At 45.1% G+C, this 17,181-nt stretch overlaps 1 protein-coding gene across 1 annotated transcript in view; it reads right to left on the bottom strand.

The window, feature by feature from the left end:
• Positions 1-17,181, bottom strand: part of STK17A (serine/threonine kinase 17a) — a 68,260-nt gene that overhangs the window by 40,217 nt on the left and 10,862 nt on the right. Inside the window, exons 2-3 of the mRNA XM_029589549.1 lie at positions 6,091-6,303; positions 2,428-2,572 (exon numbers count right to left, since the gene is read on the bottom strand). Coding sequence (XP_029445409.1) covers positions 2,428-2,572; positions 6,091-6,303 — 358 coding nt within the window. The remainder of the gene's footprint in view (positions 1-2,427; positions 2,573-6,090; positions 6,304-17,181) is intronic.

Here is a 17,181-nt window from a genome sequence, read left to right as displayed (position 1 = left end):
TTAGACTTAAATGTTTATTATGCAACACATCTTTTAAATGAGATTTGAATGCAGGCACGCTGTAATTCTTCTGAACTGTGACTGTCTCAAGTGTCCTTTGAGAGACTGGAAGCACTACTACACTGTCAATTTATAAAAGTTAGAAGTGTTTTGGGAATACATTCCTCCTCTTCATTCCAGATTTGGAGAACAGCTTTCTGATGAGAGTAAAGAAGCCTTAAGGGGGACAAGGCAGAGCACAGCAGGATGACAGGAAGAGCAAGTACCATGAGTACTTAGGAAATAGTTGAGCTAAAATAGAGTTCAAAATGTATAATAGCCCAGGGGTATCACTTTTAGAACTGGGCTAGTAAGTGCTCAGCTGTCCAGCACTAATGCACCAGTAGTAGGGAAGGTCTGATTCTTGGGCTGCAACCTGTATCAGAGTTTGGCATCTTCATTATTGCTAACTGGTTGAAGCATTAGCACATTTTTAATTTTGTTGTTCAACAGCTACTCAGATGGCAGAACAAAATTTCAAGCAAAATTATGTTCCACAGAAAACAATATAAAGAACAGGAAAGGAGTCAAGTGAGAAGAAAATGAGTGAGAATTTGGTAGTGGGACATTTCCTATGCAAGACTGAGGGAAATGGTCACTCATTTAAAAGGAAAAAAAATATCTACAGGCAGGAAATTAAAATATATCTGTTTGAAATAAAGTAATTTCTTCTATCTGATCACTCAACCACACAGTTATATTTAGGATTGCATGGTTAAGTACGTCCAATGTTCTTATACTTTTATATGTTGTTCACCCCTTGTTGTAGTAATTGATAGGAAGGGCAGTCTATAAAATAAATTATTAGTAGTAAGCTTTAGAGTAGTCTTGTGTTCATTTCTTTCATAGGTTGTATTTTTAATCTGATACTGTAAACCACTTTGGGACCCACTTTTTGAGAAAAAGATGCTATAAAAACAGCGGTTTTCAACTTTTTTTTTTTTTTTTACCATTGTGATACACCTGATGGACAATGCTCACATAACATGACACTGCTCATCACAAACCACAATGGAAATAAAAAAAAAAAAAAAGCGCCCCTTATTACTTTTATTGTTAAGAATGACACAAGAGAAAGCACTCAAACAGTAACCACCTCACCTAAAAAAAAGCCAACACTGAAAATATTACACCCATACTCCTCTTATTAGGAAGATGGAACTAGCCAGGCTGCTATAAAGCTCTACAAGAAACTACATGCCAACAGACATACCTCGCCTAACAAAGAATAAAAAGACCAGAAAGCATAAACAGAAACATGTAGACAAAAAATGAACTGGAAACTGCAATAATCCAAAGGAAAGAGAAACACCAGTCCTCATAAAACAAATCAAGAAATGTAAAATCAAGAGCAGCAAAACTGTAATAAAAGGAACAGATTTCAAAACAGCTAATGAATGGAATATCCAATAATTAAAAATAAATATAAAAAATTTCCAGACAGACCCAATAATTAAAAATAAGTACACAAAATAAAATGCTCTGCTCCCCATACCTGGGAAAGTTTGATTTCCAGGTGCCCTGAGATTGTTGTGAATTAGCAGGGGGATGGGGATTTGCTTGCAACTTTCTGCTCTCAATCACACACAGTCTCCGATACACATGCTCACTCATTCTCTCCCCCCACCCAAGAACAACTTGCAGCAGCAGCAGCAGCTTCATCTTCCAGTGCTCAAAGCCTTGAGAAAGGAGTGCCATCGGCCGTAGGGGCAGATGTTGCTCCTCTTTTCACTCCGGGCTGATGCTGCACACACTTGTAACTTAGCATGGCCTCATCTTCCAGGGCCGCTACACACCACTTCCTGTTCCACGCCGCAGGGGTGGGAAGAAGCGACCAAGCTGCTAGTGCCGCTGACTGAGTGCCTCTTCCAGCTCGCCTGCCGCATTTTATCCAGGCTATCAGCATTGCAAATCTGAGCGAAGGAAGAGTTTGCACCATGCTGGGGGCAGGGTGAGCAGCTGGGAAGTGTGGCGATGCACCTGCCTATGCTTGGCGAAACACTGGTTGAGAATTGCTGCTATAAAAATCTAACGAAATAAAATAACCACCTGGCACTCCATCCAAACAGCTTGCCTTCCTTAACCTTTTTCCATTAATGTTCCCATGATTCTTACTTCAAATTTTAATTCTGTATTCTTTCAGCTTTTATTTTTACTTCTACTGTGCTTTTCATTTTGTCAGATTCCTTGCTCGCTTTTGTTCCTCTTTTTGCTATATCTGACATTCATTCCCCCTTTACATTTGTCCATTCCTTTCCTGTGATCCCTCTTTCTCCATGGCTCATGGAAATCTCTTCTGGCAGCAAAATCAGGCTCTACCAACCAGCTCCAATCAAGCAGAGTACTTTTTTCCCAAAAAAAAAAAAAAAAAAAAAAAAAGTGTTTTACCTTCAAATCCAGATGAACCACATTGTTTTTGTGTAAAAAGGAAATGCCTTCCAAAATTTGTCTCATGAGCCGCTGTACATCTTTTTCTTTAAAAGCGTCTTCTCTTTCAGCCACACACTGGTTGAAGATTTCACCACCCGCAGCACTAAGGGAAAAAAACACTAAAGTCTTATATACATACTGTTATTCTAATCAATGCAGTTATTACTTGCAGTACTATTTTTTTTTTTTAACTTTCAATGAATAAAGCAGTAATGAAAAGCATTATTGTCTTGTAAACACAAAAAGTATCATAGGAGGCAAGCTCATACAGCCTCAACTCCCAAGAAGGGGGGGGGGGGGGGGGGGGAAGAGCTTGGATAGGCCAAACTTTGGCATTTAAATTGTATTTGTATGCAATTTGGTGTAAAGCAACCTAGTTTAAGATGCAAAGACTTTACAATATAAGTGGGTACCAGATGACAGGAGAATAAATGTTATAAAGGAAGCCAAGGTCTGCATGATCAGGTGAAGGATTGCACTGTAAAGAAAAACTCAGCTGCATATCCCACTTATAGGCATTTTAGACACGCTCTTATTGCCCCTCATACTGTAAGGGGTAATACCATGTGGAAAATGCGCAGCCAAACTCTCCCCGAAACTAATAGCACTCATCACATGCAAATGCATATTGATGAGCTTATTAGTCACCTGAAATACAGAAAGTAAAATGTGTGGCCAAGCTGCACATTTTACTCTCAGAAATAAATGCCTGCCCAAAGTTAAAGGCCTTAAGTTCTAAGTGACCCTGAAAAGCAGAAAGTACTTTCTGTAACCCTCCGACTTAATATCCTAGCAATATTAAATCAGAGGCGTCTGTTTTCCTAACCTGTGGCTGTCAACAGGTTCGACAACCAACACCGGTAGAATTAAGCGTCTGTTGTTGGACCCACTGACAGCCGCCTCTTCCGCTAATAAGGAGGCGCTAGGGACATGCTACTGTCCCTAGCGCCTCCTTATTAGCAGAAGAGTGGGTGCTCAACTTGGAGCGTCAGCTCTCCCGCACCTTTTATTGAATTGGACTGTTAGTAAACAGTCACTATAGGCAGAAAAACAAATTAACCAAACTCAAACAGTCAATGCTCTTGAAACAGAGTTTGATCAATCAGTATGCCAATTTAAATAAATTCAGAATTATTAAGCATCTACAAAAGAGATGAATATAAGTACACTGCTTTCCTTTAACCAGTTCAAAGGAATTAAAAAAAAAAAATCTATCATACCAAAAAACAAGTCTAAAAATTCTCCCAAAAACATGATACATTCACTAATTTTTCAGAAAGTCCATTAAAAATTTTCCATCATTTGACATACCATCTGGTCCAACTCAGTTTCATGAGTATCATATTCATCTTAAAAGGCAGGCCTATGGAATATTCACACTGAACTGGAAATCCAGGACAATAAGACTTACCATCCCTTCCCCCACAGCTCCCTAAAATCTACAGCATTCAAAGTAGTATCTTATGGATGAAGTTCTCCTCTCCAAGGACTGGTTCTCCTCTCTGAGGTCACTTCAGGGGCATCACAGCAGAAGTTAGTGCATCCCCATGCATTGACAGGGATCGATGCCCATGCTTCTTAAGCTTCCCTCGATGCTTGGCACGGTCCTTCCTCGGTGCTGAGGTTGATGATGAACCTGACATTCTCAATCTGGAGGAGCCCAACAATGGCTGGTCTCTGCCATTACTTTCAGCAATATTGAAGGAATTGACAGCACTGCGTCCATCGATGCCAATGGAACAGTCTTCTCTGGCCCGAAAAGGCACGCCATCTTGTCAAGCTGGATCTTACATCCCTTCGGGGTCATCCTTGCTGCAACCCCGGACATCGTACAATGTCCCAAGGCAGAGTATACATCTAACATGGGGGTCTGTTATAGACATGGTCCTCGTGCACAGGGGGGAAATTGCTAAGTACCAAAGTGGACATGTCAACAAAATAGAAGGGACACAAGATCAAAATCGATGGCAGTTACCGAACACAGATAACTTACCAATAAAAACCTACTTAGGACGCTAACGGGAGAACTGGGCGGGGGGAGACCTTGTCTACCATGCAAGGCAGCAAATTTCAAAAATCATAAAAACAAATTTTCCAAGAACAGGCCAAGTAGGCCAAAAAGTTAGAAAAATGAGGCTCCCACCCGACCGCAAAAAAGGTTCTGCAGAAAAGAAGAGACTGATTGGGACCCCATGTTGACAAATGGTATAATGAATGCTGAATATGTTCAATAAGACTCAGCAAAGTTCTAGAAACTTTGTCACAGGTTTTCCATGTCGGGCTCCATCTGAAGATGTCACCCATGTATGAGGACTGCCATTCACCTTGTCCTTGGAGAAAATTAAATACTGGCCCAATACTCTAATCAGCAAAACTAACCATTTAGTCCTACTTTGTTTTACCAGTTCACAGTAGGACATTGCCTCCAAAACAATGACTTTCTAATTTCCCGAGCAGTCTCATGACTGACTTCATCAAAAGCCACCTGAAAATCCAAGTACACTATATCAACGGTGTAGCCCTTATCTATACGCTTATTTACACCATAAAATGTGTTAGATTAGTGAGGCAAAACTTACCTTTGCTAAATCCATAGTGGTCTTTTCTCATTAAGCCAAGGTTAACATATGGACAGAATTCTGCCCAGCATAAATGTCAGGCTCACTCAATTTTAGTTTCCTGGACTTCTTTTAAAAGGCTTGGTACTGCACTGGCTACCCTCCAGTCCTCAGAAGTGGCAATTTTTATGATAGGTTACAAAGTACCAGAAGAAGATCTGCAATTTCATATTTGAGTTTTATAAACTCTGGGGCAAATATTATGCTGATATAATTTGCTATTTAAAAGTTTGCTTTAGAGCTCTTCTACTAACAATGGGTTGCTTAAATTCCTCAAAATTATCACCTACAAAATACCATTCCTGCATCGGTATCTTCCCCAACATCCTCTGCAATGAAAACTAAAGGTAAGAAATAATTTAGTTTTTTCTGCTTATGGCTTTATCCTCCTGATTACCCCCCTTTACCTCTTAGTCATCTAATGGTTCAACTGATTCCCTCACAGGATTCTTGCTTTTCTTGAAAATTATTAAATTGTTGCTTCTTTGGCATTTCTATCCAAGTTCTCTCTTGGCCTGTCAATGTTTTACATCTAAATTTGCTAGTGCTTATACTCATTCCTATTTTCTTCATTAGGACTAGCTTTCCATTTTTTTTTAAATAAAGGAAGCCATTACTGCTTTAATAGACTCTTTCACCATACCATTAAACCAGATTGGTAGTCATTTGGTCTACTTACAACCATTTGTTTTTCTTTTTTATTATTTGAGCTTCCAAGATGGTATTTTTAGACATTCTACACCTGATGCAATATTTTACACCTCACAATTGATCCTTTTATTTACCTTCTTACAAGTCTTCTTTTTATGCCTCCCTTTTTTTTTTTTTTTTTTTAAGGTTAAATATTACTGCAGTGATCACTAATGCCAAGATATGGGCAGTTAATTATATATAAAATAATTGCAATATAAAACAGAAGCATAATTACTAACATGCTGCACTGTGTTTTTCACTACAGATTCTCTTTAAACTGTCTTCTATTTAATATAGTAAAAGTACTTACTATTCCAGAAGTAAGATCATTTCCGACGCAGTCTCATAAACTTCATGTAAATTAATGACCCAGGGACAGCTCTGTGCCAGTTCTAGTACTGCAATTTCATGAATTATTTCCATCCGACAATCCTGACCTTTCCTCCTTTTTCTCATGAATTTGGCAGCAAACTCCTTTCCAGTCTCCTTCTCAATGCATTTTTTTACCACAGCAAATTTTCCTCTGGAACAACAAAGTTTTGTTTTGTTTTTTTAAATGTAAATACATACAATACAGGTGCAAGAATTCATAAGCATCTTCCTAAACTCCTGGGATGGATTCTATATGGATGCATAAATCAGCAGTGCATTTCAGTAACATTCATTGGAAAACAGCCACATGCAATGTTGTTGAGCGATTGCCACAAAACCAAAATATAATGGCAGATGGAAATGGTAAGGCTCATCCAGTCTACCTATTTTCCCTTCCTACTGCATTACTACTCAATTAGCTTTACCTTGACTTCCCTTCAGTGAAATATATGTTTATTCTCATTCCCTCTCCCCAGGGCACACAATCTTGGTGTTTCTTATTCTACTGAAAATGAAAAATATAAACCAACTAGAGAATATGTTCATGTCTCTTTTACTTGAAGACAACTTGAAGCCAGGGAGAGACCCATGTATGTGGTTTCAGTGCATTGAATATTGGAGAGAAATTGCTTATAAGTAACACATTTTCTGATAATAGCAGTGCAATGAACTATATGATTCATTTATCTCCCCTTGGAAGAATTCTTTTCCAGTTTTAAGCTTATCTAAGAGATAACATGTATGCCTGAAGAGTTCTCCTAGAAAGTTCTGGAAGCATTCCATGCCAATGAGTGATAGAGTCAGAGCACTAGTATGCCAACGAGCAAGATGGCCACTTAATTTTGTTGTTCTGACTTCCCCCAGGTTCATAAAGGGATTATGGAGCATTAGAACTAACACCATCTAAGTCTCAGGAAAATGCTATATTTCCCTCCTTGAATTTACTATTTCAATCTTGCTACTATCAGCATCGCTGGAGATGGATTTGAAGGATCTGTTCCAAAGGCTGTGATGGTGAAAAGGCTGCTGAGCAGAGTACTGAACCTTAAAACTTCAGCCACGCTAACTTAGCGGTGAATGAAAACAGGTACACATAAGCTGGCCAATTGCCAAACTGGACGTGGTGCAGGAGGAGAGAACTAAAATGAGATTAAGTATTGGAGAGTATGGAGGAGATCCACATTGATTTGGAGTTTTTACAGTAAAAAGGCAAGAAAAGCCTGTTCTGGTTCAACTGTTTGCTGATCGGGTCGATCCTGTAAGGCCGCGGTAATAACAGTGCGGCAGTGTCAGGCGCACCCTTCCTCCCCGCACGCACAGTTCTCTTCACTCACTCCCCGATACTCTCCTCTAATCGCATGCAAATGCATGCCGCGGCTTTAAAGCGGTAGGGAAGGGTTATGCCCGCGTAACCCATTTTACTGTATAGGCGCTTAATAAAGCGCCTATACAGTAACCAGGGTGCGCTGGTACCTGTCATTTCAAATGACATTTGAAATGACATTTGAAATGACAGGCACCATGAAGTGAAAAAAAAAAAACCAAAATATGTAAAAACCTGAGTGTTAAAAAAAAAATAAATTTAAATACCTGTCGGAGGGCCGCGTGGGTCCAGGCGGCGGCGGGAGCCGGGTGGTCGCATGTTTAATCTAGGCCGCGGGCGGGTGGGCGCCTGTTCCAGGCGGCGGCGGCGGGGGCAGGTGGACACGCGTTAGTTCGAGACGGCCGGGGGGTGGGCGGTGGCGGGTGGTCGCGTGTTAAATCTAGGCCGGGTCGCACGGGCGCGCATTCATTCATCCAGGCGGAGGAGCCGGCGGCAACAGCCGCCGGCTCCTCCGCCTGAATGAATGCGCGCCTGTGCGACCCCTGCGATTCGGCGCTCAAGGCAGTCACAGCATTCATTCACTGCCGGTGGGGGCTGCCGGGGCAGCCCCCACCGGCGGTGAATGAATGCGACCCCTGCGATTCGGCGCTCAAGGCAGTCACATGCCGTGACGTCACGGCATGTGACTGCCTTGAGCGCTGAATCGCAGGGGTCGCACAGGCGCGCATTCATTCACTGCCGGTGGGGGCTGCCCCGGCAGCCCCCACCGGCAGTGAATGAATGCTGTGACTGCCTTGAGCGCCGAATCGCAGGGGTCGCACAGGCGCGCATTCATTCAGGCAGAGCCGGCGGCGACAGCCGCCGGCTCCTCCGCCTGGATGAATGAATGCGCGCCCGTGCGACCCGGCCTAGATTTAACACGCGACCACCCGCCACCGCCCGCCCGCCGGCCGTCTCGAACTAACGCGTGTCCACCCGCCCCCGCCACCTGGAACAGGCGCCCACCCGCCCGCGGCCTAGATTAAACATGCGACCACCCGGCTCCCGCCGCCGCCTGGACCCACGCGGCCCTCACTGCCTTGAGCGCCGAATCGCAGGGGTCGCACAGGCGCGCATTCATTCACTGCCGGTGGGGGCTGCTGGGGCAGCCCCCACCGGCAGTGAATGAATGCGACCCCTGCGATTCGGCGCTCAAGGCAGTCACAGCATTCATTCACTGCCGGTGGGGGCTGCCCCGGCAGCCCCCACCGGCAGTGAATGAATGCGCGCCTGTGCGACCCCTGCGATTCAGCGCTCAAGGCAGTCACATGCCGTGACGTCACGGCATGTGACTGCCTTGAGCGCCGAATCGCAGGGGTCACATTCATTCACTGCCGGTGGGGGCTGCCCCAGCAGCCCCCACCGGCAGTGAATTAATGCGCGCCTGTGCAACCCCTGCGATTCGGCGCTCAAGGCAGTCACAGCATTCATTCACTGCCGGTGGGGGCTGCCCCGGCAGCCCCCACCGGCAGTGAATGAATGCGCGCCTGTGCGACCCCTGCGATTCGGCGCTCAAGGCAGTCACATGCCGTGACGTCACGGCATGTGACTGCCTTGAGCGCCGAATCGCAGGGGTCGCATTCATTCACTGCCGGTGGGGGCTGCCCCAGCAGCCCCCACCGGCAGTGAATGAATGCGCGCCTGTGCGACCCCTGCGATTCAGCGCTCAAGGCAGTCACATGCCGTGACGTCACGGCATGTGACTGCCTTGAGCATTCACGGCATGTGACTGCCTTGAGCATTCATTCACTGCCGGTGGGGGCTGCTGGGGCAGCCCCCACCGGCAGTGAATGAATGCGACCCCTGCGATTCGGCGCTCAAGGCAGTCACATGCCGTGACGTCACGGCATGTGACTGCCTTGAGCGCCGAATCGCAGGGGTCGCACAGGCGCGCATTCATTCACTGCCGGTGGGGGCTGCCGGGGCAGCCCCCACCGGCAGTGAATGAATGCTGTGACTGCCTTGAGCGCCGAATCGCAGGGGTCGCACAGGCGCGCATTAATTCACTGCCGGTGGGGGCTGCTGGGGCAGCCCCCACCGGCAGTGAATGAATGCGACCCCTGCGATTCGGCGCTCAAGGCAGTCACATGCCGTGACGTCACGGCATGTGACTGCCTTGAGCGCCGAATCGCAGGGGTCGCACAGGCGCGCATTCATTCACTGCCGGTGGGGGCTGCCGGAGAGGCAGCCCCCACCGGCAGTGAATGAATGCGCGCCTGTGCGGACCCGGCCTAGATTTAACACGCGACCACCCGCCGCCCACCGACGTCTCGAACTAACGCGTGTCCCCCCGCCGCCGCTGCCGCCTGGAACAGGCGCCCACCCGCCCGCGGCCTAGATTTAACACGCGACCACCCGGCTCCCGCCGCCGCCCGCCTGGACCCACGCGGCCCTCCGACAGGTATTTAAAAATTTTTATTTTTTTTTCTGACAGGTTTTGTGTGTCCCACATCATTACATTTTCTCGATCATCTCTGTATCGTTTTTTTTTTTTATTGTGTTTTATTGCTTTTGAGTGTCTTAAGCGGTGTCGATGGATTTGTTACTAGACTCACAGTCCTAACTCCTACTAGGGGGAGGCGGTAAACTAACACGTTACGGCCGCGGCAAAACAGTGCGTTACTAATGAGATAACCTGAGCGCGCGTTACGGTATCGGAGGGGAATAGCTAATTCCTTCATTATACAGCTAATTCGTTCATTTACATGCCGGGTGGGGAAGGGTTACGCGTCTGTTTTAAGAAGCGCTACGGACGCGCGAAACTGGAGACTGTATCGCTGGTTTGCCTTACGCGTCCGAATTGTGCGCAGTGAGCTCGTTACAGACGAGAAATCTTCAAATGAATGTTACTTTATCGAGCTGATAGTAAAGGAAAGAGCATGGGAGAGAGAGAGATGAAAATGAAAGGAGCATAAAAACCAAATGCAATAATAAAACTGTTGAGATGGATCAAGAGAATGTAATAAAAATGACAAGAGGGTGGCCACTCAGTGTATAGAAATTAACATCTCAGCAATTAAACTGTACATAAAAAAACCCCCCCAACAAAAATGGTACAATACAAGAGATCTGGTACGTGCACACACACAAAAAAGTAAAAGCCAGCTTCTAGTTCCTGGCTGGGCTTCCATGCATCCAAAATGGATCAGATTTTTTAAATACTGAATGGGATGAGATGGCATGTCTTAAAACTAACTTGAGAGAAGATATAAAAGATAGCTGCAACTCCATAAAAAAAAAAAAAAGTTTGTAATGCAACGCTGGCGATGATAGCAAATATGCTTATCGAAATGGCATTCTCCCTAAACAGCAAAATTAGTCATGTCGCTTGGTAGCATCATCTTAGATCACCGAATGATCTTCTCTAAGTTCATGGACCTGTGGCTCTACTGAGCATGTGCGGGCATTGCCTTGTGAGCCTCCTCAGTCTAAGTATTAGACTCTCCAGGGAGGCAGTGGGTATTTAGCATGGCTAATTCATGCTGTCTATGGTTATCACTGTGTGTGTGTGAGAGGAGAGAGAGAGGTTTGTGGGGGAAGGGGTGTGAGAGAAAAGAGGGGAGGGCAGTGAGCAGGAGGGTGTAAGAAGAGAGAGCAGTGAGCAAGAGGCTGTGAGAGCATGGGAGGTGAGAGAGCCCGGGGGGGGGGGGGGGGGGGGGGGGGGGAAAGAGATGCTCGAGTTTGGATGCCAGAGAGCTACAGTAAAAGTCGCGGGAGAGCGGGTGAACGCCCACTCTCCCAGCGCGCGCACAGGCCACTCTCCTGTGCGTGCGATTCTGTATTCAAATGAGGGCCCGTGGCAAAAAGAGGTGCTAAGGACACTAGCGCGTCCCTAGCGCCTCTTTTTGGACAGGAGCGGCGGCTGTCAACGGGTCTGACAGCCGACGCTCAATTTTGCCGGCGTCTGTTCTCAAACCCGCTGACAGCCACGGGTTCGGAAACCGGACGCCGGCAAAATTGAGCGTCCTGTTTTCAACCCACAAGCCGATTTCAAATTTATTTTTTTTTAACCTTTCGGGACCTCCGACTTAATATTGCCATAATATTAAGTTGGAGGGTGCACAGAAAAGCAGTTTTTACTGCTTTTCTGTGCACGTTCCCGGTGCCTGGAGAAATTAACGCCTATCTTTGGGTAAGTGCTAATTTCTGAAAGTAAAATGTGTGGCTTGGCTACACATTTTGCTTTCTGAATCGCGCGGGAATACTTAATAGGGCCATCAACATGCATTTACATGTTGCGGGCGCTATTAAGTTCGGGGGGGGGGGGGGGGGGGGTGTTGGACGCGCGTTTTTGACGCGCTATTACCCCTTACTGAATAAGGGGTAAAGCTAGCACGTCGAAAACGCGCGTCCAATCGTGGGTTAACAGTGCGCTCCACCGGAGCGCACTGTACTGTATCGGCCTGTAAGTGTGCTAAAGAAACTAGGGGTTCACCTATTTCACACACACCAATTTTGAATTAGTTTTTCCCGTCGATAGCAGGGCTGAATTAGCCATGCTGTCATGGGATCTGTCAATCAGGCCCGGGAGATGGAGCTTGTCAAAGCAGAGAACAGAGCTTTGCTCTCTTCGGCTGCGTGTGTGTTCCCGTGCAGGAAAGTAACGGAATCTCCTCAGTCTGTTTTTTCCGCGAGCGGGATCGCACGCGGAGCTGTTCTCTCCTCAGCATTTAAAAATAAATAAATTAAATAATAAAATGTCAAAATCGGGGTTTTAACCCTGTCGATGTGGCACTGACGGACACGACCCATGTTCCAGATCACAATCGGGAAGATTGTGACTTTTGCTCTAGGAAGTCATCCAGAGCACTAAAACAAAGGGCCTATAGGCTTCAGGAACTTGGCCTCAAGGAACCCATCGGAGGCTTATTCATCGCCTGGCCCAATAACTTATGGGCTCCAACAAAAAAAAAAAAGAGAACTTTGTCGTCGGATCCTCAATCCTCCACTCTTGGAGGTAAGGAGAACGCAAAACGACGAAGGCCAATGGATTCTAAAAAATCCACAGTGCCTGTAGAGCTGCAACGTACCATATCGGCGCCGGAAACCTTGGCGCCGACACCTTCTGTGCCTACGGCGCCGTCTGAGTGGAAAAATGTATCGGCGCCGAGAGAGAGATCGCCGCACAACCTGACAGAACCGGCATGCACGTCGCAGAACAAGCCACCACGCAGAACAAATATGCGCACGGCGCTGTTGAAATCTGCATGTATGGCGCCGACTCCAGTGAGATCTATGCGCACGGCGCCGAAGACATCGGCGCCGATAACCCTTACACGCACAAGATCAGAAAGATATGCGCATAACTCCACATCCGCGCACAAGAATACAATTGCGCACAAGAATACAACCGCGCATAAACATAAATCCGCGCATAAAAGACACAATTACCTCAGGTCTTAAAGACTGAGTTGAAACGACGACGTTATTCTTCACAAAGCTCTTCTTCTGGAACTGATACCACAAAACGTTCACGTAGAAGTCAGATAGACTCGTCGTCTAACGATTATCATAAGCATTCGCAGCACTCTCACCATAAAAAATTGACAAAGAGGAATGCTACATGGGAAATAAGTCCTTCGACTTCTAAATCATCGCATAAACTACCTTTCAATACCTTCTCAAACAGAGAAGTAATACAGGTTGTTTCCTCTAACACTTCTACAGATTCAGAAGATTCGAGGAACATATCATTCAATAAAATACAAAGCGACAAACAGGTACCTAATACTTCACCTCAAAATAACTCAATGCACCTTAAAGAAGGTATCTCACAAGAACAAGATGATAGGATGACAATGCCCCCTCATACAAGAGAGGCATTTTATCAATTGTCTCAGTCTTTAGCAGGTTTTTATGAAACGCTTCAGTCATCATTCAAAATGACTAATATTGCTGATGACAGCTCTACGGAACACAAAGCAGAGCTTAATAGAGAGCCGTCGGTAGAACTGCCGACATATCCCATAATAAACCGACCAACCTCCCCAATTCATACACAGGATACATCTTTTGATTCTCCTTCAATACAAACAACCTCAGGAACCATACTCCCCTCCGGAAGACCTTATATACCCAAAATTCTTAGAAAAGTTGGGTACAATACTGCATCTAGAGGTCCAAAAAGATGCAGACCCTAGAGCAGAAACCCTTGGTCTTCTAAAGATTTTTGATACTCCAGGGGAACCAACATCTCTTCCACATCAAGAGATCCTGCATTCAGTTTTACAAAAGTCCTGGGATACGCCTTATACAATTCCAGCTGTTTCCAGGAAAACAGACATTAAATTTCGTATGAGGAAAGCATCACTATACACTCTACCACAATTACCTCACGCTTCAATTGTAGTAGAGTCGGCGATGCAAAGATTCAAGAAAACAAAGTCGCATTCCCTTTACCCACCAGGGAAAGACAACAAATATTTAGATGAGATTGGCAGGAAAATATACCATAACTCAATGTTAACTGCATGAATTATGCAACATCAATTCTACATGGTACAATACCTATATGAGTGCATGCAAGCTATGAAGGGTATACATTCCTCAATGGCGGATCAGATACCTCAGCCTCTCCATGACATGGAAGAGTGTTCTCGACACCTTTTGAGGTCAAACTACGAAGCACATGAAACATCATCCAGGGCATCAGCAACAGCCATTGCAGCCCGCAGACTAGCATGGTTACATTCAAGTTCGGTACGTGAAGACTTGCACGAGAAACTAACAAACCTCCCATGTACAGGAGATAACCTGTTCGGGGAAAGATTCCAGGACGCAGTAAGTAAATTAAAAGAAGAAGCTCTAGCAATACAATCATTAACATCACATCCTATTTATTAGACTACACGTTGTTATATGGGATCAACTCGTAGGCAATCATATGCCAGAAGACCCTATAGATCTTATCAATCTTTTCGTACCCAACCATACCCTTCTTACCAGCGTCCTGCCCCACAACACAATACCTCAAACCAACGTAGAGGTAAACCACGTAACCAGAGGCAGCAGACACAACAGCCGACTACTGCAGCAAAAGCGACTTCATCTTTTTAGTTACTCAGCCGCCACCACAACATCAAGCTCCTCCAGGCAGGATTCATTCTTGCCTGGAAGCCTGGGAAAGAATAACATCAGATCAATGGGTTTTGGACATAGTACGTCACGGTTACCAACTCCAATTTGTCACAAAGCCCATATTGCCTCATCTTTCCACACTCAAGATTCACAATTCCCATCCACAACTGGGGGAGGAAATTGCTTTACTTCGCAAACAAGCAGCAATTCGACAAATTCACCTACACTCCAATTCAGCAACATTTTATTCCCTGTACTTCCTCATACCCAAGAAGTCGGGGGGCCTTCGCCCCATACTATGCACCCATCCATACCAGCACAAACTCGTATTCAAAAATTGGATTGAAATAAGAATCCACCAACTACCCACTCATACACAGCACCATATTATCGTCCTTCACAACTGTATCATATATATTCATTTTTGCTATACAACTATATTAATTGATACAATTGGCTGAAATGTAAATATTTCTTTGTTCAATTTCTCCTCCTTTCCAGATCCTAGTTAATTTTCCCTGTTTTATTGTAACTTTCTCACATCCATAATATTGTTTTCTGTATTTGAAGTTTGAATTGGGAATATTGTTTACTATGTTACTCTCTTACACACATTGTTAATTGTAAACCGGGTTGATGTGATTCTAGTCATGAAACTCAGTATAACAAAATAATAAATAAATAAAATAAATAAATACTAGACCTAAGGGAATTGAACGAATTTCTCACCAAGGAGAAATTCAAAATGGTGTCGAAGTCAATTCTTCCTCTCATTCAAACCAACGATTGGATGTGCGCCATCGACCTGAAGGATGCTTACACACACATTCCAATCCATCCATCCTCGTGGCGTTACCTCTGCTTTCGCTACGGACATCAACACTACCAGTACAAAGTTCTTCCCTTTGGACTATCGGCTGCACCCAGGGTTTTCACCAAATTCATGATAGTGGTGGTGGCTCATCTCAGGAAGCAAGGTATAACCATCTTTCCATATCTGGATGATTGGCTCATACTCGGCCCAACTTCAAGCATTTTACAGGATCACCTCCATCGGGTGATACACTGTATACAAGAACTGGGATTGGTGATCAATTTTCAGAAATCGCACCTACAACCAACACAACAGTTGCAGTTCATAGGCACATGCCTGGACACTACGTGCAACAGAGCATACCTCCCAGACGACAGAATATCACACTTCTGTCACCTTCTATATACCTTGAACCATACTCCGAGACCGTCAGCGAGACAAGTCTTGGTAGTCCTGGGCCACATGGCAGCGGCAAATTTCACGGTTCCCAACACCAGGCTACACATGAGGCGCCTACAATGAGGACTAAAACGCCAATGGAAACAGCATTCACAACCATTGTCGCAGAAGGTATCGCTGACCGCCGAAATGAAAAAAGATATAACATGGTGGCTCCTAGACTCCACCCTGTCCAAAGGAGCATTGTTCAGCCCACCTCCCCACAACTCAGTCCTAACCATGGATGCGACTCACAAGGGCTGGGGTGCACACCTCGAGATTTACGAAACACAAGGGTTATGGACAATCTCGGAACAGAATCTGCAAATAAATTTATTGGAACTAAGAGCGATTCGCAATGCATTACGAGTATTCCAAGACCACCTGAAAGGACGCAGGGTCATGATCTACACGGACAACTAAGAAGAGATGTTTTACATCAACAAACAAGGAGGGTCCGGTTCATGGTCCCTTTGATGATTTTCGAACACGCTCACTGAAATTCCATACATCTCCAGGCAACTTACCTACCGGGAGTTGCAAACACAAGAGTGGACAGACTAAGCCGCATCTTTCATCCCCACGAATGGACACTCAACACAGAAATAGCCCAAGACATATTCACGCAGTGGGGGACACCTTCGATAGATCTCTTTGCAACAGAGATCAATGCTCAGGTTCCCAAATTCTGCTCGATAAGACCAAGCCAATTCAGGATCGCTCAAGATGCCTTCCTCATTCCGTGGACGACAGGCCTTCTGTATGCCTTTCCTCCCATACCTCTCATAACAAGAACAATTCAGAAGTGTATAGCTGACAAAGCTCAACTGATACTCATAGCCCCGGCCTGGCTGAGGCAGCCATGGTACAGTTTCCTACTTCGACTACCCAAAGATCCAATTCCATTACCGAATCGACAAGATCTTCTCTGCCAAGATCAAGGGACACTTCTACACCCACTACACTCATCTCTACACTTGACAGCTTGGAGATTGAGAGGCTCCTTCTAACAGAACAAGGAGTTTCCACTTCAGCACAATTCATTTTGTTAGAATCAAGGAAACTCTCAACCAGGAAAAATTATAGCTATAAATGGAAACGTTACTCTGCCTGGTGCACTTCCAAAGGTGTACCACCATTGGACTGTTCACCGGAGTTGCTTATTGATTATCTTCATACACTATATGTAGCTGGTCTAGCAATATCATCCATCAGAGTTCACCTCAGCGCCATAGGTGCCTATCATAGACCAATCAATGAGATGCCAAATCCAATCACCCATTGCTCACTCGTTTCATGAAAGGGTTAACGCACATTCGTCCTCCGGTATCCAAACC

This window comes from Rhinatrema bivittatum, chromosome 2 (assembly GCF_901001135.1).
Source record: "Rhinatrema bivittatum chromosome 2, aRhiBiv1.1, whole genome shotgun sequence".
In the NCBI taxonomy this organism is placed as follows: domain Eukaryota; kingdom Metazoa; phylum Chordata; class Amphibia; order Gymnophiona; family Rhinatrematidae; genus Rhinatrema; species Rhinatrema bivittatum.
This window is presented reverse-complemented; position numbering and strand designations above follow the sequence as displayed.